The sequence below is a fragment of the Strix aluco genome, chromosome 26, assembly GCF_031877795.1.
Source record: "Strix aluco isolate bStrAlu1 chromosome 26, bStrAlu1.hap1, whole genome shotgun sequence".
In the NCBI taxonomy this organism is placed as follows: domain Eukaryota; kingdom Metazoa; phylum Chordata; class Aves; order Strigiformes; family Strigidae; genus Strix; species Strix aluco.
The window spans coordinates 4,798,676-4,822,903 of NC_133956.1; the positions used below are offsets into that span (position 1 = coordinate 4,798,676).

At 61.7% G+C, this 24,228-nt stretch overlaps 2 protein-coding genes across 5 annotated transcripts in view; both read left to right on the forward strand.

The window, feature by feature from the left end:
• Positions 1–549: 549 nt before the first annotated feature.
• Positions 550–12,355, forward strand: SESN2 (sestrin 2). The gene is made up of 10 exons (XM_074807197.1): positions 550–701; positions 5,934–5,999; positions 6,876–7,073; positions 7,419–7,601; positions 8,192–8,401; positions 8,800–8,950; positions 9,135–9,250; positions 9,533–9,723; positions 10,773–10,917; positions 10,999–12,355. The coding sequence occupies exons 1-10, from the start codon at positions 642–644 to the stop codon at positions 11,083–11,085; spliced, it is 1,407 nt and encodes a 468-aa protein (XP_074663298.1). The 5' UTR covers positions 550–641; the 3' UTR covers positions 11,086–12,355.
• Positions 12,356–12,872: 517 nt separating this feature from the next.
• PHACTR4 (phosphatase and actin regulator 4) overlaps positions 12,873–24,228 on the forward strand; it is a 79,135-nt gene continuing 67,779 nt past the window's right edge. Inside the window, exons 1-2 of one of the 4 annotated variants that reach the window (XM_074850652.1) lie at positions 23,325–23,354; positions 24,055–24,106. The gene's annotated coding sequence lies outside the window, so the exon portion shown is untranslated. Of the gene's footprint in view, positions 12,968–23,293; positions 23,355–24,054; positions 24,107–24,228 lie in introns of those variants that run through there. The other 3 variants (XM_074850654.1, XM_074850651.1, XM_074850658.1) reach the window with 3 other exon arrangements.

A 24,228-nucleotide genomic window follows, 5' to 3' on the forward strand; every position in this document is an offset into this window, starting at 1 on the left:
TGTGTGTGTGTGTGTCTGTGTGTGTGTCCGTGTGTCTGTGTGTGTGTGTGTCTGTGTGTCTGTGTGTCCGTGTGTCTGTGTGTGTCTGTGTGTGTCTGTGTGTGTGTCTGTGTGTCTGTGTGTGTGTGTGTATGTATGTATGTGTGTGTGTCTGTGTCTGTGTCTCTGTGTGTCTGAGTGTGTGTGTCTCTGTGTGTGTGTGCGTCTGTGTGTCCGTGTGACCGTGTGTCCGTGTCTGTCCGGGGTGTGTGTGTGTGTGTCTCTGTGTGTGTGTGTGTGTGTGTGTGTCCGTGTGTGTGTGTGTCCGTGTGTCCGTGTGTCCGTGTGTCCCGTTGCTGCCAGCCCGAGGTCCCGGCGCGGCCCCAGGGCCCCGCGGCGAACTACAACCCCCAGCATCCCCCGAGCCGCCGCTCTCTATTGGCTGACGGCCGCCGTGTTGGCCACGCCCCCGTGCTGCCACTGGTCGAGAGGCGGAGTGGGGGCGTGGCCTATCCCGGACCCGCCCTCCCGCCGCCGCGCTATGAGAGCGGGGCGGGCGCCGGCGGCCCCGGGCATGTCCGGGAGCCCGGGGGGGGCCGGGCACCCCCGTCCCGGCCGGGGGGGTCCCGGGGCCGTGCCCGCCGCTTAACCCCCGCGCTGCCATGCTGCTGGCCGGCTCGCCGTGCCGCCCCGCGGGGCCGGAGGAGTACCGGGGCTGTGAGGTAGGGGCTCGGCGCGGTGCTTCCCCCGCCGCTCCCCGGGATGGGATGGGTGCTGCCCGCCCGGGGGGGGCCCTCGGGGAGGGGCTGGTCGTGTCCCCTCGCCCAGGGCCACCCGCCCTTAGCCGCCTGCAGGGAGGGGAGAAGCCGGGACGTGCTGCAAAAATAACCGAAAAAAAAAAAAAAGGGTGGTGGGATGCGGGAGCGGGGCGGGGGGCTGGGAGCCCCCCCAGGGGGACATTGTGGGGGCTGGACGGGGAGATCGCGGGGTGTCCTGAACCTTCCATGTGCGGGGAGCGGGCAGGGCTCCTGCCTGCAGAAGCGAGCCGGGAGGTGACGGGAAACTGAGGCAGGGGCTGGCGATGGGACCTGCGATGGGGCTGGGGGCGAGGAGCTGGCGGGAGGCTGGGGGGGCGCCGGGGTCTCCAGCCAGTCCTGCAGCTCGTACTGCCCTTCCCGGGCCGGGTTTGGGATCTCTCTGATGTCCCCGTTAACCCAGAACTCTGGGAAACATCTCGCGTCACCCAGGGCTTTTGCATTTGGTGTCCAGTGTGTGAAAGTGGGGTCCTGAGGTGTCCGTGGAGCTTTGCGGGACCTCCCTGTCCCTCCCAGGCAACGTCAATCCACCAACCTGCTGAGTTCCCTGAAAAGTTGGGAATTGCCTCTATTTGTAAGACTTACTTTCCCCTCAAAAAAAAAAAAAAAAAATTGTAGTTTTTTCCCTGGCTCCTTCATTCCTGGGTTTCCCCCGGTGGGATTGCTCTGCAGCTCGGGGCTTTGCTTGTGGGGAGTTGCTGGCTCCCCAGATAGCTGTGCCACCTCGGTGTGGGTGCAGGGGTGGTTACCCCTGCCACGGGCTGGAAGCTGGAAAACCTGGGACAGCGGGTGGGAAAGGCCCCAAAGAGCCGAGCTGCTGGGAAATCCCCTCCGGCACTTGTCCAGGCATGAGCTGAAGCCTGAAATTGGTGCTTTGGAGCAGGCTGGGGGGAGGATGGCGGTGGTGGGGGTGCCACTGACCTCTAGCAGGTACCACGGAAATTCCTTCCGTGGGCTGGGACCTTCACACCCGCAGTGAAAGCACCTCGGTTTTGTTCCTGCGTGCTGTGGCCGTGGGGTTCGCACGGCGGCAGGGCTGTCTGCTCAGCGACAACTCCGCTCTTCTCCGTGAAACCTCTTCAGGTTTCCAGGATGAGGCAGGGAGTTGGGGTTTGGGGATCCCATTGTCCTTGCTGGAGTGTGGTGACCGCTGGGTTTGCTGCCCAGGAGCGGGTCTGGCTGGGGGGTGCAGCGGGGGCAGCTCATGCCAAGGGGGTTGCACTCACGCGTTGGCTCCCTGCGTCAGCGGGGCCGAGCCCCCCGTGCTGCGCTCGCCCCCCGGCACGGCCCAGGGACAACCTCGGTTACGAGGGGCAAACCCGTGATGGTGTTTGTTTAACCTCGCCTTATCAGGAATGATTTTCCAACACCTGACTAAGCACTGGCACCGGTGCAGGGGGCTCGGCACACCCGTCCTCCCGCTCCCGGGGGATTGACTCCTTCCCCCAGTGTCTCCGTCGAGACCCTCCGCCTGCCCTGTGCCCGCTGGAGCCTGGGAGCAGGTTGGGTGGCTGGTGTGGGTCAGAGCCTCGCCCCCGTGCCTCAGTTTCCCCTTCAGCAGAAGCAGGAGGTGATACCCTACGTGGTGGCGGTGCGGCGGGGGTTAACCACAGCGCCCCTGAGGATTGCTTAATGCAGCAAAACATAACGAGCCTCTGCTTAGTGATGATTAAAATGCACCTTCAAAGGTCACCCTGAGCTGTCACCAAAAAGCACGGGGCTGGGCTGGGCGTCGGGGTTGGAAGTCGTGCCGTGGAGTTGCTGTCCCCTCCCAGGGAGCCTCCTGGAGCCCCAAAGAAGCTCTTTCTCCCCAAACTGTGAGTCAGTGTGGAGCCAGCTCAGCACCCAGAGCAGCGATGGCATGAGCCTGCTCCCGCTGTCACCCTGTCTCGCTTCCGTGGTGACTCAGGGCAGGAGCATCCCTCACGCTCGGAGCCGTCGGAGCGTGCGGATGTGGCACTGCTGGCTTTGCCACGGTGGCTGCAGCCCAGTGCTGGCGAGAGCCCGCGGCGTGCCGTGACCCGACACGTGGGGAGCGTGTGGCCACGCTGCCGGCCACTGCGTGGTCCCCTCGTGCCATCCCGCACCCCTTCCCCGCTCGGGACAGGGTGCCAGGCTGCACCTCGGTGGTGATTTGAGGGCAGCCGGGAGAAGGCACCCGCCGTCACCTGGGCCGTGCCCAGCTCCAGCTCGCCGGTATCTCTCCCAGTGAAGCCCGGTGGCAGCCCTGGGGCTCATCCCTTCACCGGGCACCGCGGAAAAGTCCCCTGGGAGAAGCAGCTCCCTGCCCCGTTGCTGCACGGGTTGAGAGTGGGACGTACCGTCCTGCTGGTTGCGTGTGTCTGGGCACCTTCCTCCTCCTGCTGCTGCCACCCCCCCTGTGACGTGTCCCATCTCCCGCTCGCCACAGCCTCTCCTGCATGGTTGTGGGAGGCCGGGAGTGTGGTGCTGGGGATGCCACTGGGTGCTGAGCACGGGGGGAGAGCAGGTGTGGGGGCAAAGCTGCCCCTTAAGCTTCCCCATCATTAGTGTGTCCAACTGTGCCGTTGGGTTTGGAAGGCTCCTTGGGTTTGGAAAAGGCCACTGGGCACCGTGTTTGCTTTTCTCTACATTGGTGCTGTGGGTTTCACAGAATCTCAGAATCATCTCGGTTGGAAAAGCCCTTGAAGCTCCTCCAGTCCAACCATGAACCTCACCCTGACCGTTCCCAACTCCACCAGATCCCTCAGCGCTGGGTCAACGCGACTCTTCAACCCCTCCAGGGATGGGGACTCCCCCCCTGCCCTGGGCAGCCCATTCCAACGCCCAACAACCCCTTCTGCAAAGAAATCCTTCCTAAGAGCCAGTCTGACCCTGCCCTGGCGCAGCTTGAGGCCATTCCCTCTTGTCCTGGCGCTGGTTCCTTGGCTCAAGAGACTCATCCCCCCTCTCTGCACCCTCCTTTCAGGGAGCTGTAGAGGGCCATGAGGTCTCCCCTCAGCCTCCTCTTCTCCAGACTAAACCCCCCCAGTTCCCTCAGCCGCTCCCCATCAGACCTGTGCTCCAGACCCTTTTTTCCTGCGTTTCCAGCGCCTCCCCCAGTTGCAATGTGGGGAAAGGAGGAAGGGGGTCACTGGGAACTGCGGGAACTGCCCCCAGTGCAGCTCCTGCTCCGGCCAGTTCACCCAGTAACGGGGTGCTGTGGGAGCAAGCCTACCTGCTTCCAGCCATGCCGAGTGTGCAGGCAGCGCCCTGCCCTCCCTGCTGGGGATGAGCCATTTATTTTGGGGGCCGGGCATGCCTTGTGGCTTCGACTGGGCTGGCGCTGCCTTCACCTGCAGCCGCTGGGCCGGGGTGCCCGACTCCCTCCGTGTCCTCAGCAGTGCAGGTGGGGGTGACCGTTGCCATCGCTGTGTGTCCCTCCTTGCTGTGTCCCTCCCCGCACCCGGGGCAAAGCGGGGTGCAGCGCCGGCCGAGGTGTCCCTCCGGCGGGTGCTTTGCCGTGTCTGACCCCGCCGGTTCTCCGTGGCACCCCTGCTCCCCGCTGGGTTTGCACAGGGGCTGTGTGCCCTGGGATGGAGCCAGGGTGCTCGTGGGCATCCCGGGGGGCTCAGACCCTGCTCACTCCCTGGGCGGGCAGATCCAGACCCCGGGCTCGCATTCTGCCTGCACGGTTGGTGCTGGGCCCCTGTTCAAAAATCGCGGTGGAGCTGACCGAGGGGACAGGTCCCAGCCTCACGGTGCCACCCCAGCTCCCGCTGGCGGAGGGACGGGGCGGGGGGGGGCGGATTTCTACAGGGAATGGGAAGAGGAGGATGGTGCCCCCCAGCCTGGAGCGGGGTCCTGAGCCCCCACCCTGTGGCGGGTGCCACCGCTGGCACCTGTACCCAGAGCGTGGGTTAGAGGAAGCGATGCTGAGGGCATTTGTCTGCTGAACACCCTTTCTGCTACCGCCGCCCCGTCTCACTCCTGGTTTCACACAAACCCCCCCTGTATTTGGGGGGGACCATGCACTAGTCCCCCACCCCCTCACCTCCTTTCCAGGGCTGGGAGCGCTTGAACCTTTTCCCACCCTCTCTTCTCTCAGCCCCAAACCAGCTTCTGGGTTCTCTGTAGGTGTTCTGGAGGGATTATTTTAGCTCTTGGGGCTGGGTGCTGCGTGTGTGTCTCGCCCCCCCCCGTCTGCGGTTGACACCCGTGGGTGCTGCTGTGATGCAGGCAGAGAAATTTCCCCTGCACCACTGCAAACCTGCAAGCTGGTGGGATGCTGCGGTGCAAAAGTGGGTCGGGGGAGGATTCAGGTTCTGCTGCATCCCTGCGTTTCAGCTCTGGGGCTGGCTGGGGGGGTCTCTGTGAGCACCAGCAGGGCTGGGGGGGGTCCTGGTCCTGTTGTGCTCTGGACGGGGGGTCCCTGCTTGTGGCATCCCCATCACTGCCCCCCCGTGCACCCTCGTTGGGCGCAGCCGGCCCCCACCTGCCAGCGGAGAGGAGAAAAATATCTGCTTGGAGAAAATACAGCATAGAAACACTTGCTTTTGTTTGGGGAGCTGGGGGGGAGCTGAGGCATGGAAGGGGGGGGTCAGAAGGGAGCTGAACCCAGTGCAGAGAGCAGCAGCCGCCCTGTAACCGGGTGGCTCGTTCCTGTTTTAACTGCGTTAACGGATTTGGGGAGGGGGAAAAAGAAACTGGTGGAGATGTTTATGGGCATTTTGGGCCCCGGGGGGGTTAGTGGGAACCCTGGGCACCGTATTTATGCTGGTGATTGCAAACCGCAGTGCCCAGGGCCGTGGCTGGAGCCGTGCTGCTCCTGGGACCCGCCGCTGTCCTGTGGGACCCCCATGGAGGGGATAAACCGAGACCCCGGTGCCGGGGCTGCCTGCACTCTCCTGGCCCACGATGCCGCAGCTCCCGGTGTCCTGGCACGGTCCCAGCTCGTGTCTCAGCCCTCGGGGGTGCAGAGCAACACCCCTGCCTGATTTCATCAGGTGCTGCCAGGCCTGACGCAAGGGCGCGGGGGCGATGGCCGCGTGTCCCCGTGGCCCGTGTGGGGTGGCTGCCTGAGTCACCCTTTCCGGTGCCACCGCGCTCGTCCCGCGCCGCCGGTGGCTGCTTGGTGGCTCCCGGGGTGCCGGGCTAAAGCTGCTGCTCTTTCCTTCCTAGGACAGCGGGGTCAAGGTCCCCCGGCAGCTGGGGAAGGGCCCCAGCGCCTTTATCCCCCTCAGAGAGGTGAGAGTGGGGGGAATGGTCTTGGGTGGGTGCGTCCTGCCCTGCTGGGGGGCTCCTCTGCCTCTCCCTGCCCTGGGTGCGGGGCACAGGGGGCTGTTAAGGAAGGATTCCCACCCCCCACCCCAATTACTAGTGCCCAGCTGGGGTGGGATGCTGGGGGGGGGGAGGGTGGGATGGGGAAGGGTCACCCAGCCTGGGGGTACACCTGTGGCAGTGGGGGGGTGTCTTGTTTTGGAGAATGGGGGGGGCAGTTGTGTTGTTTCACCCTAGTGTTTTCCTGCCCCATGTCCCTGCCCTGCCCGTGCCTCAGTTTCCCCACTCATCCAAACGCAGCTCTGTCAAAGGCAGCCCCTGTGCTGCCCCCCCACCCCCCCAAAAAAAACTGTGCTCTGGAATCCCCGGGGCTCCCCATGCCGGGGCACCCTCAGCCCTATCTCGGCGCCCGGCGTCGGTGTCCCAGATGGTTCCTCCTTCGTCGGCGATAGCGCCTGGTTTCGTCACCGCCGGGGGTGGGGGGAGCTGAGCCCCATCTCCTCCCCGCTGCACACCAGCGCACAAACAAACAACCCAACCCGCAGGCTGAGGCGGCTGGGCTGTGCGGGGTCCGGCATGGAGACCCCCCATCACCCCCTGCCCCCCGGGGCCGGGAGGGGGGAGCAGGGCAGCAGGGGCTGCCGGCGGTGTCCGTACCGGGCGGCAGGGAGGAGGCTGGGCACCTCGGATGGGGTGAGCACCCAATACAGTGGGATGGGTGCTCCTGGATCCTGCTGGCCACCGCTGCTTGCCTGGGGGGGATCTCCCTCTAGCTTAGGGGGGGCTGTTGGGAAGAGTGGGGGGCTGCAGCGCACAGCCCTTCATCCCGTTCCTCTCCCCCAGGTCCCGCAGGAAGGTGCGGAGGGCAGCCTGCGCCAGCTCCTCATCGAGGCCTTCGTCTCGGCGGGCAGGGTGGACAACGTCGCCATGGTCATGGGGCTGCACCCCCAGTATCTCAGCAGCTTCTGGAAGACCCAGTACCTCCTGCTGCGCATGGACGGGCCCCTGCCCTACCACAAGCGTCACTACATCGCCATCATGGTGAGGATGGGGGTTACGGGGGGGTCCCAGCACCTCTGCTGGAGGCAGGAAGGTTTTTGGGACCCCAAAGATGAGCCCCCACTTCTGATCTGGGGTCCCAGAGGCTTGGAAGCTCCTTTGGGGTTGGTCCCACAGTGCCCACCCAGGGTACCCCAGCACCCCTGGGGCACCAGCATTAATTGGGGGGGGGCAGAGAGCCTCTTTGGACTCTCATCCCCAGGGGAAACCCTCCAAGAGCGATGTGGGGAGGGGGTGGCTCCCTGCCTTGACTTCTCCAAGGGCTTGGAGCAAGGTTGGGGGGCTCCTGGCTGGTGTTGGGGACTGACTGCCCGGCTCTCCCCACAGGCAGCAGCCCGGCACCAGTGCTCCTACCTGGTGGGCTTGCACATGGGGGAGTTCCTGAAGGTGGGGGGCAACCCAGCATGGCTGCAGGGGCTGCACTGTGCCCCCCAAAAACTCAGGAACCTCAACGAGATCAACAAACTGCTGGCGCATCGGCCCTGGCTCATCACCAAGGAGCACATCGAGGTGAGAGCTGATGCTGCTGGCACAGATCCCCCCCCTGTCCCCCAAACACTCTCTGGTTTTGGGGGCTTGACCCCAGGGGCCACATCCCTGCTTGCGCAAGCCCCCTCCCCGGTTTAACCCTTTCAGGGCTGAGGAATATTAGGATATTAGGAAGCATTTCTTTGCAGAAGGGGTTGTTGGGCGTTGGAATGGGCTGCCCAGGGCAGGGGGGGAGTCCCCATCCCTGGAGGGGTTGAAGAGTCGGGTTGACCCAGCGCTGAGGGATCTGGTGGAGTTGGGAACGGTCAGGGTGAGGTTCATGGTTGGGCTGGAGGAGCTTCAAGGGCTTTTCCAACTGAGATGATTCTGGGATTCTGTGAGTCTCTGGGCTGGAGGTCAGGGTCTGTGCTGCTCCTGGTGGGGAAGGGGTGATTTGTCCCCCGTGGCTGGGGACTGTCCTGCTGACAGTGGCTGGTCTGTGGGGGAGGCACATCCCAAACACCCTCCAGTCTCCCTGCCCTTGACTTCCCGCGGCTCTGGGGTGCAGTGGGGGGTACAGCACAGCGAGACGGGGGGCTGGGGGACTCCCTCCAACCCCATGTGCTTTGCAGGCCCTGCTGAAGACGGGGGAGAACAGCTGGTCACTGGCAGAGCTGGTGCAGGCCCTGGTGCTCCTCACGCACTACCACTCGCTCGCTTCCTTTGTCTTCGGCTGTGGCATCAACCCCGAGGAGGAGCAGGATGGGGGGCAGAGCTGCCAGCCCCCCTCGCCCCACAGCGACAGCAGCCCTGCCTCTGATGACAGCCTGGGGGGCTCTGGGGTAAGGAGTGGGGGGCTTTGCCTTGCAGGGGTGGGTGTATGGGGCGGGAAGAGAGGGCATGGTGGGGTGCTGGGCTGCCTTATGGTGCTTCCCTGGGAATTACCCCCAGGCTTATTGGGAACAGCAGATGCTTCAGGGCTGTGGAGTAGCATCCTCTGTGCAGTAGCATCATCCTCCGCAGGGCTTCCCCCTCCTCCTAGTCCCCAGGATGAGGCACAGGAGCAGCTCTGGGGGTCTGGGCAGGACAAACCCCGAGGCAAAATGCTCTTTAGAGCAGCCCTGTGGCTGCTCCAAGTGACAGCAGAGCTGAGAGCGGCTCTGTGCTGCTCTGAGCTTACAACCCCTCCGCAACCTTGCTGAGCCTGGGGCAGGGCTGACTCTGCCCTCTGCTTGGCCAGGGCAAAGATGCCATGCGGGAGGTGGAGGTGCTGATGGAGAGGATGAAGCTGCTGCAGGAGAGCCAGCTGGAGGAGGAGGGCGTCACGCAGGAGGAGATGGCAACGCGCTTTGAGCTGGAGAAGACGGAGAGCTTGCTGGTTGCTCCCGCGGGTGAGGAGGTGCAGGGGGTGCAGCCAGCTGGGGACGGGGTCCCTGTGGGCCAGGGATGTCACAGGGGAGGGGGTAGGAGCCAGCATCTGCCCAGGGCACAGCAGGATCAGGCACCCAGCTGCAGGGCTGGCTCTGTCCGGGGTCACACCGTGTCGCTCACGGCCGCTGCGGTGGTGCCTTGTAGATATTGCGGATCACTCCCTGCAGTCCAACGTCCTCTGCTTCGTGGAGGACCCCGAGTTCGGCTACAAGGACTTCACGCGGAGGGGCGAGCAGGCGCCCCCCACTTTCCGTGCGCAGGTGGGTGTTCGTGGTCCTGCGCCAGCCGGAGGGGAGGCAGGGTGCTGGGTGGCAGGTCCTGCTTGTCTCGGAGCGGGGATAGGGGCTCTTTCCAGGGTCTTGGCGCTGCAGGGGCAGTGTGGGTGCAGAGGGTGAAGGGCTGGGACCACGCTGGAGCTGTCTGAGCAGCGCAACCAGTTGTGGGGGTCAGCTTTGGGGGGAGACCCCAGTTTATGTCCCTGGCTTTGAAGGAACCCCGTGTTTCCCTGTCAAGCCCATACCCCAGCGTCCTTTCTCTGGCAGGATTACACCTGGGAGGACCACGGCTACTCGCTCATCAACCGCCTCTACCCTGATGTGGGGCAGCTCCTGGATGAGAAGTTCCAGGTCGTCTACAACCTGACGTACAACACCATCGCCATGCACTGCGGCGTGGACACCTCCATGCTGCGCCGGGCCATCTGGAACTACGTCCACTGCGTCTTCGGCATCCGGTACGTCCCCGAGCCACGGCCGGAGCCTGTTCTCTGCCCTGGGTAAAGTCTGGGAGCAACTCCAGCCTGGGAGCCTGCGACTTGGTCTTGCTGAGACTTGCTGTTGCTTAGAGCGAGGCAAAGCAAGGATCTGCTCTACAGAGAGATCTGGGCAGGCTGGAGCGATGGGCTGAGGGCAACTGGAGGAGTTTCAATAAGGCCAAATGCCGGGTGCTGCCCTTGGGCCACAATAACCCCCAGCAGCTACAGGCTTGGGGAGGAGTGGCTGGAGAGCTGCCAGTCAGAGAGGGACCTGGGGGGGATTGGTAATGAGCCAGCAGTGTGCCCAGGTGGCCAAGAAGGCCAATGGCATCCTGGCTTGTGTCAGCACTAGCATGGCCAGCAGGGACAGGGAAGGGATCTGACCCCTGTGCTCGGCACTGGTGAGGCCGCCCCTCGATGAGTGGGTTCAGTTTTGGGCCCCTCACTCCAAAAAGGCCATTGAATGACTCGAGCGTGTCCAGAGAAGGGCAACGGAGCTGGTGCAGGGTCTGGAGCACAGGTCTGATGGGGAGCGGCTGAGGGAACTGGGGGGGTTTAGTCTGGAGAAGAGGAGGCTGAGGGGAGACCTCCTGGCCCTCTACAACTCCCTGAAAGGAGGGTGCAGAGAGGGGGATGAGTCTCCTGACCCAAGGACCCAGCGCCAGGACAAGAGGGAATGGCCTCAAGCTGCGCCAGGGCAGGGTCAGACTGGCTCTTAGGAAGGATTTCTTTGCAGAAGGGGCTGTTGGGCGTTGGAATGGGCTGCCCAGGGCAGGGGGGGAGTCCCCATCCCTGGAGGGGTTGAAGAGTCGGGTTGACCCAGCGCTGAGGGATCTGGTGGAGTTGGGAACGGTCAGGGTGAGGTTCATGGTTGGACTGGAGGAACTTCAAGGGCTTTTCCAACCTTGATGATTCTGGGATTCTGTAAAAGCGATGCTGTTGGGCTCAGCTTAAGCCTGGAAAGACCCTGGGGTGTGCGAATGGGCAGGGGTTGTGCCCGCAGTAACGCACCCTCCTCTCTCCCCCAGCTATGACGACTACGACTACGGGGAGGTGAACCAGCTCCTGGAGCGCAGCTTGAAGATCTACATCAAGACGGTGGCTTGCTACCCAGAGAAGACAACCAAGCGGATGTACACGCAGTTCTGGAGACACTTCAAACACTCAGAGAAGGTGCTGCCCCATCCCTTCCCCTCCTGGCAGGGTGTGGGGGTAACTGAGCCCCCCAGGCCTGACCCCGCTCTCCCTGTGTAGGTGCACATCAACCTGCTCCTGCTGGAGGCTCGGATGCAGGCGGCTCTGCTCTACGCCCTGAGAGCCGTCACCCGCTACATGACCTGACCGGCCTCTGCTCCCTCCTCCTCCTCCTGCCCCAGGTTTGGGGGAAAGGCTGGGGGCAGCTGCTGCACTAAAGACTCTTCTGGAATATTGTCTCCCCCCTTAAGGGGCCTGGAGCTGTGGAAGGAAATGGGGAGCTTCCCTGCCCTCATCACGGGAGAGGGGACCCCAAAGAAGCCATCAGCGCCGGGAAGACCCCAGAGTGCTGCCCTGAGCTTGGCAGAGCTGGGGGTGCTCGTCTGCTCTGTGCCTTTCTTGGGATGAGCCCCAACAAAGCCAAAGCGGGGTGCCTGGGGGTGCTGCCTTCACCATGCAGTGCTGGTGTTACACCTCTGTGCCGCGTCCTGGCACCAAGGCTGCTGCCATGGAGGACTGTCCTCGTGCCAGAGATCACCAGAGGGTATCGTGGGCTTTGCCCCTGCTTCTTAGGGTCTGGACGACACGCAGCTGCTGCTGGGGATGCTGCCCTGGTGCCCCCTCCCCAGCTCTCTGCCTTGCACCCACCGCAGGAGTGGTGGGAAGGATCCGGCCATCCCCTCGCCCAGTCGGGCAGCCCCCAGTGCCACTCGTCTCCGAGCTCAGTCCCCCCACATCAGGGTCCGAATGGCTGGGGGAGAGGCTGCGGCTCCTTCCTGCCCTAGCCCGGGTGTTTCTGCTTTCAGTGCCTGCTGTGACACGGGGACGTCCCCTCCACGGCCCCTCGCTTCTCCCATGGACCCTGGCATGGCTGCACCCCAGCCCACCGCTCGGATGGGGGCTGGGGGGGCTGCAGAGGGGTTAAGCTCTGCCCCATCCTGCCCGCCCGAGCCCCCTGCAATTTGGGATGTGAAGTGCCTCTTAACCTGGGTCCTGGGGCAGGAGTAGCAGCGCCTGCGGTGTGTTTTACATCTTTTATTTGCGTCTTTTTCAGGCACTGGCACATCTGCACTGCCTCAGTGGCTGAGCGGGGAGCTGTGGCAGGGGGACAGGGTGGGACGTGGGGTGGCTGTAGCTTTCACCAGATGTGCCAGAGCATTTCCCAGCGGCGCGGGTCGCCGGGGAGGTGCTTGATTTGGGGAGCCCCTGCTCCCAGCTCTGCTGGAGTGTGGGTGCGGGTCCAGCAGCATCACGTGCCGCTCGGCCACTCTTGGTTTGTCTCTGCTGAACTGTAGCTCCAGTTAAGTTATTTCTATATTTTTTTGGGTGTATTTACTCCTGACTGGGCATGGAAGTGCCACTGACTTTGCTACAGATCTTGTTTGAAAAAATAAAATTGTTCTTTTTTTAGTTTTAATTCTTTTTTTCTTTTTCCAAATGCCTCCAAGCGAGCCGCTGTACGATCCAGTTTCCCTTTCCCCTTGCTCAGCCCCAGGGTCTGATCCTGTGTAGTGCAGTGGGGAGTGGGGGTGTCCCACTGCTCTGGGGGGTGGCTGGGAGCAGCCCTGGGTTGTCCAAGGGGACAAATGGGGGGGGCCATGCACTCCCCATTTTCCTGAGGGGGGTGGGCTCGGCTCCAGTGCACCCTCCTTGCAGTGACCATTCCCAGCCTCTCCTGGGTGTAGCACCCTCCTGGAAAGCCAGGATTTGGAGCACTGACACCCATCCCAGTGTGGGTGTCCAGTAGGATGCTCTGGTCCCGCTGCTGGGATGGAGCTGAGCAGGCTGCAGTGGAGCTGGGGGGTGAAGCAGCACTGGGGACACCCCGGCCCCATGATGTGGAGCCCAGCACTTATCAGGGTGCGGGCAGGAGCCCCTGGCAGCTGCCGATAAGATCCCTGAGGAGGGGCCAGCCCATCCCCCTGCTCCAGCAGATCGAGGTACATCCCTGCGCCGTGTGCCCAAGAAGCAGTGAGGAGCCTGATCCTGGCTCTGGGGCTGTCAGGGCCCCCCCAGCCCCTGCAGACAGGTAGGACCCTCTGTGCTGCCCCTCTGAGTGGGGACATGGAGCTGGGGACAGCGAGGCTGGATGGGGCTCGGGCACCACCGGTGTGGTAAGGGTTTGTGGGGGGATTTATAGGGTTTATTTGCACCATGCATGGGGGAAAAGTGCCCTTGGAGCGGCACAAGGGCACTGGGGAAACTGGGACAGGAGGGCGGGTCTCCTGTGGCTCTGCTGGTTGTGTCAAAGTCCCTGGGCTGGGGCCCCCATCCAGGCGTCTGTCCAGGTCCCCTCGCATAGCTGGTGACTGCAGGTGGGTTTAGCAAACATCTCGCAGAGGAGAGCTGCAAACCGCAGGTAAGGGTTAGCTCAACGCTTACAAGACACTGGAGAACCCCCTGGGGTGTGTGGGGGGCCCTGCCTGCGGGCTGAGCAGTTTTCCTACACTGAGTCACAACCTCCAAATATTTCCCAGCGTGTTTTTCCAGCCCTGGCCGAGGCAGCTGAGCCAACGGTGCTTTTGGCTGTGGAGAAAAGACACACACATCCCCCCCTCCCTGCAGAGGGTTGTATTTCCAGGGTGTCACCCTGTAACACCCAGCCAGCGAGGGGACAACACCATGCAGGGGCCTGTGGGTGCTTGGGGACCCCCAGCGTCCCTTGGGCAGCCCCAGGGTCCCTTGGGCAGCCCCCAGCCCCTGCCATGGTGACAGTTCCCCGCCCTGGGGGCTGGTGGATTTATTCCCTAAATATATTGGGAATGTCAACCATGAGCTTATTTTTAAGGGAGTGGCGTGATCTTAGGGAGGGGACTTTGAGATTTTTAATGCTGGTGGCTTTTCTACTTTATATATGGAGGGTCTTGGGGACCTGGCATGGCTGGAGGTCCCAGTGGGATGGCACCGGCCGATCAGCTGCAGAGAGGGGAAAATTGTGTCTGTGTGTTGTTTTTTTGAAAGAAGTGAGAAAATGTCATTTTTTTAGAGGCAGCTCAATGACAATCATTAGAAAAGGGTCAAGTCAAGGAGGAGATTCTGTCCAAGGAGGGATTTTTTTCCTGCTGCCTTCTGGCTCTCTTTAAGGCATACAAAATATTTTGTTCAAGTGGAAGAAATCCTCCAAGTAAAGGCGCTGTGTCTGATCACAAAGCCGTGGGGAGGGGCTGAGCCTTTGGGGGAAAAAAAAAAAAAAAAGAAAAGAAAAAAAATCCTTCTTTGCTGCAGTTTCACCCTGGCATGTCTGGTGAAATCATCACCATCTTGTGGGATCACCGCTCCGTGGCCCCACCCCGTCCCGCTTTTCCCAGTAATATCAAATAACTGGGATGAGACCGAGTCCAACCAGGTCCTGGGGCACCCAGGGAGCAGCGATGCCACCCCAGCACCCAACCTGCAACCCCAGGCCAGGCTCATGTTTAAACCCCTGCGCCTGGGTGATGCATCAGCGATTGCCAACCTGTCGGGGAGGGGGACGGGGGGAGGTTTTGGCGTGGACAGGGCTCCAAGCAGCCGGCTGGAGCTGGGTGCGTTGCTCACCCGTGAGGTGCAGGCTGGCGTGGTGGTTTTGGCTTGGGGAGCAGAAGGCACGAGCTCGGGTCACCTCCTCTGGTGCTTAAAAATACATTTGTACGTGTATTTTTACTTTTTTATATATATATAAATAAAATATATATACACACAGAGATATAGCTGTGCTTTTGGGGTGGCTGGCAGCAGCCTGAGCTCCAGCACCCCTCTGTACCCGCCTGGCATCCCCGGTTTTCTCCCCAGGAGAGGTTTGCAGCCCGTGGCATTGCCCACCCCGTGGCAAGGAAGGGATCGGGTGGGACGACTGCTCCATGCCCCTCATCCACCCCATCTTTGCTGCTCCTCTGCCCTTCTCCTCCAGCGAGGCCCTACTTAGGCAGCGTGAGGGGGGGTGTTACAGCCTCATGTTAAAGCAGATATTCAAGGGTGCTCGTGGACCCAAGGGCTGAGCCCACGGGCCGCCCAGGACCCAGCAGCTCCCCCCTCCTCAGGGTGCAGCCCAGGAGGGAGCTGGTGCCTGGAGCCAGCGCTGCTCTGAGCCTCACTTGGGAGCTGCAAAGCCGAAAGTCTTTTGAAAGTGTTATTTTTAATCCCTTTTTTTTCCCCCTCCCCTACAGTCTTGCAAAGCTCGGCCTTAGCAGCAAGTCCTGGGTTGGGCTCCAAATTTTCCTCCCTGGTTGCCCCAGGTTTATTTTAAATCCACAAAGGATTTACCACGGACATACAGCAATTCCTGTGCGTCTCCCAACAGACAGAACCCAGCAGAGAGGACACCTGGGAAGGACCTGTCTCCTGCTTTATTTTTCTCCCTCTTTATTTTTCTGTTATAGCATCAAAAAACTCACGGGTGAGCCGGTGCCATGGGCCTCCTTTAACTCATCGCCTGGGTCATTGTACCGGTTTAACGTCCTTCCTTTTTTCAGGCGGTCACAATTATAAACCAATAAATTCCTCACTCTGCGTTTAACCAAGGCCTGCAATTTGTATGCAGATATATAATTTATTGGCAGCTTTCACTGTCTGTCTTGCAGGGCAGAAGGAGCGTTAATAATCTCCCTACCTGTAGCTGATCGTTACGATCCCAATGTATGCAATTTTTTTGCACTGCAATTGCCCTCAATTTAAAAACATAACGTGTTAGCGGTGTTCAACATGCAGCAATGCAATGGGAAAATAATAATAATAATCGTGGGCTGTGCTGACTGAGCACTTGAAGGCTGATGGAGCCCAAAGTGCTTTGCAAAATGGGCATTTCTGGGGCTTGTCATCCCGTCATATGGGGAGGGGGCAGCGGTGGTGCCGGGCCGAGGGCTGTCTCTTGCCAAGCCCAGTGCCCAGAGCTGCAGGAGGGATTTGAGCTGCTGGGAAAGTCCCTACCCTGGAATTTGGCCGGGACAGGGCTCAGCACGTTCGAAGCTGGAGATGAGGAGGAATATCTGTGCCCTGAGCCCTGGCAGCTCGTTGCCCTACGGCTGCGAACAGCCACCTGGACCCACTTGCAGGGGCTGGAAATGGATAAATTCAGGCTGGAGACAAAGCAGCAATTCAAGGGTGAGGTGGAGGTGGAGGTCCAGCTCAAGCTGGTGGTGGTGGGTGCGGGCCTGTGCCTGGCTTTGCCCAGCACCCATGTCCACAGGACCTGCGCCATCCCCCGTGTCCCCCGTGGGATCACACATTTCCCAGCGATGAGCAGCTGCCTCGGCAAAGCCTCCCAGTCCCTCCCAGTCCCTTTTCAGCAGCGGAGCCCTGGAGCCACCCGGGGAGCCAGGTGAGGGTTTTGTGGGGCGGTGGGTGGGAGGGAAGGGACCGGCCCCCAGTCGCTGCCTTAGCTCATGGGAACAGAATGTGTCCTGCCCATGGAGCCCAAAATATCCCCTGGCACCCTCTGTGCCTGGCGCCAGCCCCGCTTCCTCATGTAACCCCCACCGTGCCCAGCCCCACCAGGGCTGCCAGCCCGTGGCCGGGCCACCGGGTCACCGCTGTGGGCCAGACACTGTCATCACGGAGCACACGCGGCGTCGCAGGGTCAGGACGCTGAGCACTGCTCTTGCAGCCGGGTTTTACCCAGACACGCAGGTTTTTCACCCGGTCAGCGCCCCGTTATGCACCGAGCTGGGCACCTCTGGGGCCCTGCAGTGCCAGGAGCCATCCTGCCGGTGGCTGGGAGCCAGAATCCCTCCACAAGCCCCTCCAAAATCAGCTCCATCCTCGCAGGCACAGAGGGAAAGCTTGGCAGGGTGGGGGTGGATAAACTCCCAGCCCTCTGCTCCTTCGCAGCACGTAATAATCTGGTTTTAAGAGTGACAATTTGGCTGTCACCGGGAAGTCGACTTGCTGTCCTTGCTGGGGACAAACTGGGCTTATCCCGGGGGAACTGCAGGCTCTGGGCACCGTGGGCTGTAAATCCCACCTGGCTGCTGGAATATTTTAGTCCTTGAAGAGCTGCCAGGCAGCAGGGATGGCGCGGTGGTGAGCGGAGGGCTGGGACCAGAGGCAGCTGTAATTCATGATGTGTCCCCGAGCTGCTGTCACCTCCCTCGCCCGGGCTCTGGGGTGCAATCCTGCACCCCCAGCTCAGAGCCAGCCGGGGGAGGAAGCACCCCAATGGGTGCAGAGGGGTCCCCATCACACGCCCGTGCAGCAGAGGGGACCGAACCAGCTCCCCCGGCACCGCTGCGGCTCAGCCCTCGGCGCTTTATTTCTTTGCCTGGCATCGGATTTTCAGCCCGAACGACCCGCGGCCGGCGGGGCCGGGGCTGGCAGGGGAGGGGCTGGGGGGGCCGGGGCCGGCGCTGGGGGGGCGCCGGGGCTGGCGGGGCAAGGGCTGTGGGGGGCCGGGACTCGCAGCTCCCGCTTGCCTGGATCGGCAGCGCCGCTCGCTGGGAGCCGAGAGCAGCGCTGAGAAACGGCCCTGCAGCCCCTCTGCAAACCAACCCCACTGCAACCCCCCACTGCAACCCCCCCACTGCAACCCAGCTCCACTGCAACCCCCCCCACTGCAAACCTGCCCCACTGCAACCCCCCCCTCTGCAAACCAACCCCACTGCAACCCCCCCACTGCAACCCAGCTCCACTGCAAGCCCCCCACTGCAAAACCCCCCACACTGCAAACCACCCCACTGCAAACCTGCCCCACTGCAACCCCCCTTCTGCAATCCAGCTCCACTGCAACCCCCACACTGCAACCCCCCCACACTGCAAACCATCCCACTGCAAACCATCCCACTGCAACCCCCCCACTGCAACCCCCCACTGCAAACCTGCCCTACTGCAAACGCCTCCACTGCAACCCCCCCCCCCCAACTGCAAACCATCCCACTGCAACCCAGCCCCACTGCAAGCCTGCCCTGCATCTCTGCTGCAAACCTGTCCTGCATCCAGGCTGCTAACCTGCCCCATTTCGAACCTGCCCGGCTGCAAACCTTCCCCACAGCCCCGCTGCTGGCCCCACTGTCCACCCTCCCTGTGTCCCTGCCACCCACCCCGCTGCAGACTGTCCCCATGTCCCTGCTGCCAGCCCCACTGCCAGCCCTGTCCTTGTTGCTGCCAGCTCCTCTGCGAAAAGCCCCCCTCACCCCATTTTCTTGCTGAGGGGCTGATCACAGGATGGCAGGAGACAAGGACCCACGCCGGGAAAGAGAAAATACAACTTGCAGTCTTCCTTCTCCCCTGAGGGATTTGGAGCATCCTCATCCCTCCTGGGAGATCAGCAGGAACTGGCTGCCCTCGCTGGGGGGGCAGTTTGGGTCTCAGAGCCCGTCCCCAGCACTCTCCCTGCTCTGCCCGTGCTGTGGCCGTTACACAAAGTGGGGACCAGAGCCAGGATGGCGACAGAGACCCCAACCTGCCCCTGCCAGTGGTGCCACGCGCCTGGCAGAGCCCACACTGTGCCTGCAGCCTGCCTGTTCCCTGTGTACCTGTTGGGGTACCTAGGGAAAGCGTGTTCTCCAAAGGCTGAAAGCTGAAGGCATGAAATCTTATCTAAAAACACCTGGAAGGAGAGGGGGAGCTCAAAGCAAAGGTGCTGGGCTCTGCAGAGGCTTCGCTGCTCCCCACAGGGGCCAGTTGCCTCCGAGCAAGCTCCAGAGCACACAGCGCTTTACAGGAGCAAAGCCTTTTCCTCTCATTATTTTCCTGACACCTCGAAAAGGTCCCTCTAACAGCCACGGGGTTTGGGGAGGAAGGTTTGACAGCCAGAGTCGGGGTTTTTAGCAGCTCCCACGGGCTGGAGGTGGGCTGCCACAGCAGCTTGTGCCTTGCTGGAGCCAGGACACAGCCCTTCAGCTCCGATTTTGCTCCTGCGAGGATGCTGCTCAGCATCCAGGAGCTGTTGTGGGGGTTTGTGCCCCCTGACCCCCTCGCAGGATAACGCCTCTGCTGTTTAATCACCCACCCGGTGGGCTCTGGGCACAACTCATAAAATATGGATGATCTTAAGCTGCTAATGCCAGCCAGCCCCTGGCTGAGTGGGGAAGGGGGGTGTGAGTGGGTGGCTCTGAGCACAGCACCCCAGGGTGGGCTCATCGCCTCCCCCCCCAGCACCTTTGCAGCGGTGGTGGCTCACCCACGAGTCACACGGGGACGGAGACACAAGGGTTTTCCCCGTGTGACAGACCCTTTTGGCATCATTGCCATCCCCATGTGCACGGGACGCTGCTCGTGCCGGTGCTGGGAAGGGCACATCGCCCGGCGGTGGCTTCTCTGGCTGATAAAAATCATTATTGCTGGCTGAGACATTACAGGAGGCTCCTTGTAAGCGCTGGCTTTGTCTTGCTTGCCCTCCAAGATGGTTTCTCCAGGGTTTCAAGGTGCTGTTGGAGCTGTTGGAGGAGGACGAACAGGCACAGGGAAGCTGATGATGTCCCTGGCCGTTCCTGCTGGGATGGAGGGCAAGCTGGTGAGCATCTCACCTCAGTCCTGGCGCGGCTGAAATCAGCAGGACTCCACCACGAGCTGCTTTATCATCCCTCATGTTTAATAAGGGTGTTTCGTGGCTTGACCCTCACTCCTGGGTCCATCCCAGGCAAGGCTGCCCTTGAGGTTTTGCTCCCCTGGGGCAAGCGGGGTGTTTGTGAGCACCCTCACCCCGTGCCACGAAGTCAGGCCGGTGCAGACACATGACAGCCATTTCCAGCCACCCCGGTGGCTTCTCTCTCCGTGGCTGAAATGGGAACCCCAACCATGACTGAAGGATGAGTCACATTTCCCAGCACCAGCTACGGAAGAAGGGAATTAAATACATATATTCACGCTGAAAAAGGGAAGAGGGAGCTCTGGGTTGCTTGGCGTGTTTCCAGAGGGGCTTAGCCAAAGATGTGACACCAAAAGTCTGGAGTTTGTCACGGAGGAAGGTGATCTGTGTGTCGTGAGGGGATGGCGGGAGCTGGGGCGGTGCGCTGACCCCCCCGCCTGGATGATGCAGCCTGATGGGGAGAAGTTGCTGAGCCGTGCCGGGATCTGCAGGAGTGATTTTGGTCACGGCTCCCACCGTTGTCTGCTTTCTCCCAGCATCCCGGTGGTGCGGGATGCCGGCACACTGCCTGCCCGGCTCCCAGCACTGGGATGCTCCTTGGCTCGCTTGGAGGGAGAGCTAATCCAAGTCAGGGAGCAGGAGAATGCAGCTCCAGGGTCGCCTTGTTGGCGTCCCACAGCTGCCAGGAGCACTGGTAAGACTTGAAAATAGTCTCAGCGTCACCAGGAGAGTAAAGGCTGCGGTTTCCCAGCTCAGGAGACAGCCCTGGTGCAGCTTTCCCTGCACAAAACCCTCACAGAGCCTTGAACATCCCAGGGTTTATTTGCCAGAGAGCTGGAGGTCACCAATTAACGAGCCTGCGATGGAAATGTTGCACAGAGGAACCCAAAGGTGGGGGAGAGGGGGGCTGGGGAAGGTGGGGGTGTCGCAGGAGATTGGAAATCCCTCGGAAACACCTGCCCTGTCCGGGTAAGCGACCTCAGCTCCCGCCCTGGCTGAGCTCCGCAGCGCGATCGATCGGGCAGGCAGCTGCCTGCAGCGCTGCCAGCACTGGGTGTCGCATGTGTGCGCGGTCGTGCCAGCAGCCCCCCAGGAACGCCGGGGTTTTGGGGGTGAGCTTTCCCTTGCCGGGGTGCTAAGGGCTAAATCCACCTCCCAGGTGACCCAGGCAACATCACCTCAGGCTTCTGCGGGCAAACCCCATCCCTCTCGCTGGGGCGTGGGAAGGCGAGTTCGGTGCTGGTCGAGGCAGAGATGCAGGGACGGGAGATTTCAGGTGGTTTTGCGATGATTTAGGGTTTGCATCACGGTGCTGGGAGGCAGGGACGATGGCTGGGTGCTGCCATGACCTGCGGGGCGAGGGCTCCCCACCCCAGGAGGGGTCTTAATGCCAACGGGAACCAACAGGCTTTGACATACGCCCCCGCTTCCAGCTCAGAAAACAGCAGAGAATAAAACAACCTGTGTTTTATTATTTGAAGGTTATGTTTTGCCTTAAGGGGATCTGACGCATGAGCCTCACCTCTGGATGGACATCAGGACCCACTAACAGGGGGGGAAGCTGAGAGAAACCAGCCCCACCGGGGCTCCCCGGAGAGGATTTAGGGCTGGGGTTTGGCACGGGAGCGCTCAGGGGTGCAGGGTGGGTGCCAGCGTGGGGAGATGCTGCGCCGGGGGGGGAACAGGGCAGCCAGACAAACAATGTGGCCAGAAAAACAACCGCTCACCAGGAATTGGACGAGCACATGGCTGGGCTCCCCCGGCACCGGGGTCTTGCTCATGCTGCAGCACCACCGGGTGTTGGGAAGTTGGTGTTAAGGTGTTGGTGAGAACGAGGGTTTTTTGGGTTTTTTTCAGTATAGCAAGTGTTTGTTTCTGTAATTTGATGTTTTACAGTGGTTGAAAACTTTATTATAAAAATTAATCCAAGGAAAACGGGGGTTTGTTGACATTTGAGCTTTCATTGGAGAGAAAGGAAATTAAAAATATATATATATTTAAAAATAAAAATTATTCTGTTTTGCTCGAGGACATTAAATACTCCCTCCCTCCAGCAGGTCAGATCTGAAGCCCTGCATTTCAAACCTGATTTTCTGTCCCTGGGCCAGCTCGTGGCCACATAAAAGCCCTTGCCCTGTGATTTAGGGCAATCACCCAGCAGGAAAGGGAAGGGGCAGTGGAGTTCGATGCCTCGTGGATGTACCGATGGCTCTGCCCCCGCCGCCCCGCGCCCCGGCTGTGCCCTGCTGCCTGAGAGCCTGTTTGGGGACGTGGATGTGTCACCCTGTTTCCCCAGGGGCTCCCATACAAGCTAACTTGAGCAATTAGAGAGTCAAATCTTCACCCCAGTAATTAGACAGACTCATGTGGCGGTTGGTGACAGTGTCAACAGTGTCACGTCTCTTTGGAGCCGGGCTATAGCCCCACCGGGGTTGGGGTGCAGGGAGGGGAGGAGGCCTGCCCAGCCTAGGTGGGAGATGCCTTCTGTAGGGTTTTCTCTTGCCCATCATCCCCAGCTCACCCCCAGTCTCTCCCCACTGCCCCCCAATACCCCACCCCACAGCACCCCATTGACATACTGGCCCCAGCTTCCCCCAGCCCCAAATCCCTCCATGCGATGCCCAAATTGATGTCAAGTCCCCACCCAGCAGTACCCCAAATCCCACCTGGCCCCCAATCCCCACCCCACAGCACCCTGCTATCCGGCTGACCCCCAATCCCCGTGTCACCCCTAATCCCTCCATCTGCAGTGCTGCAGTAACTGGCCCAAGACCCCACCCCACAATACCCCAACGCTGACCCCAAATCCCCACCCCACAGCACCCCGGCACCCTGCTTGAACCCAAATCCCTGCTGCACTCCTCACCCCTTCACAGCACCCCTGTACCCTGCTGACCCCAAAACTCCCTATTCCGAATCCCCACCCCACAGCACCCCAGCACCCTCTTGGCCCCCAGATCCCCCAACCCCAAGTCCCACAGCACCTGGTTACTGACCCTAACCCCAAATCCTTCCTGTGCGCAAATGCCCCCCCCCAGGGCACCCCATCACCCCCTGACCCCAAAGTCTCACTCACACCCCCTGGCACCCCATCATCCCCCACCCCAAACCCCCACAACCCGCCTCACCCCTGGACTCACTGCACCCCCCCCAGCACCCTACCACCCCTCACCCCAAATTCCCATGGACCGCCTCACCCCCATATCCTCACCCCCAACCTCCCCCAGCACCCCAACACCCCCCATCCCAACCCACCCCCAAATCTTGTCACTCTGTGACCCCAAATCCCCACCCCTAACCCCCCAGCACCCCAAAACCCGCACCCCAACCCCCCCAAACTCTGTCACTCTGTGACCCCAATTCCCCCCCAAGCCCCCCCCAGCACCCCAACACCCCCCCCAAATTCCCATGGACCTCTTCACCCCCAAATCCCCACCCCTACCCCCCCCCGAGCACCCAACACCCCCCATCCTGATCCACCCTCAAACCCTGTCACTCTGTGACCCCAAATACCCCCCCAACCCCCCCCAGCACCCCAACCCCCCTCCAAATTCCCACGGAACCCCTCACCCCCATATCCTCACCCTCAACCTCCCCCAGCACCCCAATACCCCCCACCCCAACCCCCCCCAAACCCTGTCACTCTGTGACCCCAAATCCCCACCCTAAGCCCCCCCAAATTCCCACGGACCCCCTCACCCCCAAATCCTCACCTCCACCCTCCATCTCCCTCCCACTGCCCCGTTCCACCGGGGGGGGGCGTGTCCTACCGGGGGGGGCGTGGCCTGTCGCGAGGGGGCGTGTCCTCCCGCGGGGCGGACTACAACTCCCGGCATGCTCCGCGCGCCCCTTCCCCCGAGGCTTCCGGCGGGGCCGGCCCGGGAGCGGCGGAGGAGCCGGCGGCCGCGGGCAGCAGGTGAGGGCGGGCGGCCCGGGGGGAGCCCCGCCGGGGGGTGCCCAGGCCCGGCCCGGCCCCTCTCCCCGGCGGCAGCGCTGCGGGTGGGGCGCGGAGTGTGAGCGCGGGGCTGTGAGGGGTGGCGGGGGGTGAGAGGGGCTGGGGGGGGCGGTGGCGGGGGGTGAGGGGTCAGTGAGGGGAAAGGGGGAGGCGAAGGGTCACTGCGGGCCGTGCTCGGCCCGGCTGGCCCGCAGGGGGCCCCCGGGGGTCCCTGGGGCTGGGGCTCTGCCCGCTGGGGCAGGCGGGCCGGGCCGGGCCTCCCGCGGCCGGGGGCTTGGGGGGCGGGGAGACCCGGCCGGGAGCCGGTCGCGGTTCAGACCCGCGTTATAAACCCGCGTTATAAACCCGCGTTATAAACCCGCGTTATAAACCCGCGTTATAAACCCGCGTTAAACCCCAACGCGCCGGCCGGAGCTTCAGCTTCTGGGCACCGCTGTCCTCTGAAGCGCCTGGGCTGTGACTAAAAGTAAAACCTGCTTTTTCATCTGTGTTGCCGTCCTGTTGCTTTCTGTGGGAGCGCTTTCACCTTTCTGTAATTTCTTTCTGAGGCAGCCCCTTTGGTATTTCTTTGTTTGATCTCTTGTCTTAATGTTGGCTGAAATTTGAAACGTCCCTGCTGTGCTTTCTCGTTTAATTGTTCTTTCCTTCTGTTTGCGTGCAGATGAATTATTTACCTCTTTGCCTTGCACTGGGTTGTGTTTGTCCAGGTGAAGGTAGGTGAGGCCTTGGTGCCCCTCTTTGGGGCTGAAGGTACTAAAAAAACAAAGTGAGTGATGTGAGAAGGTGCTTAATCGAGGCTGAAATGAAGTAAAAAGCTCCTCTCTCAAACGTTAGG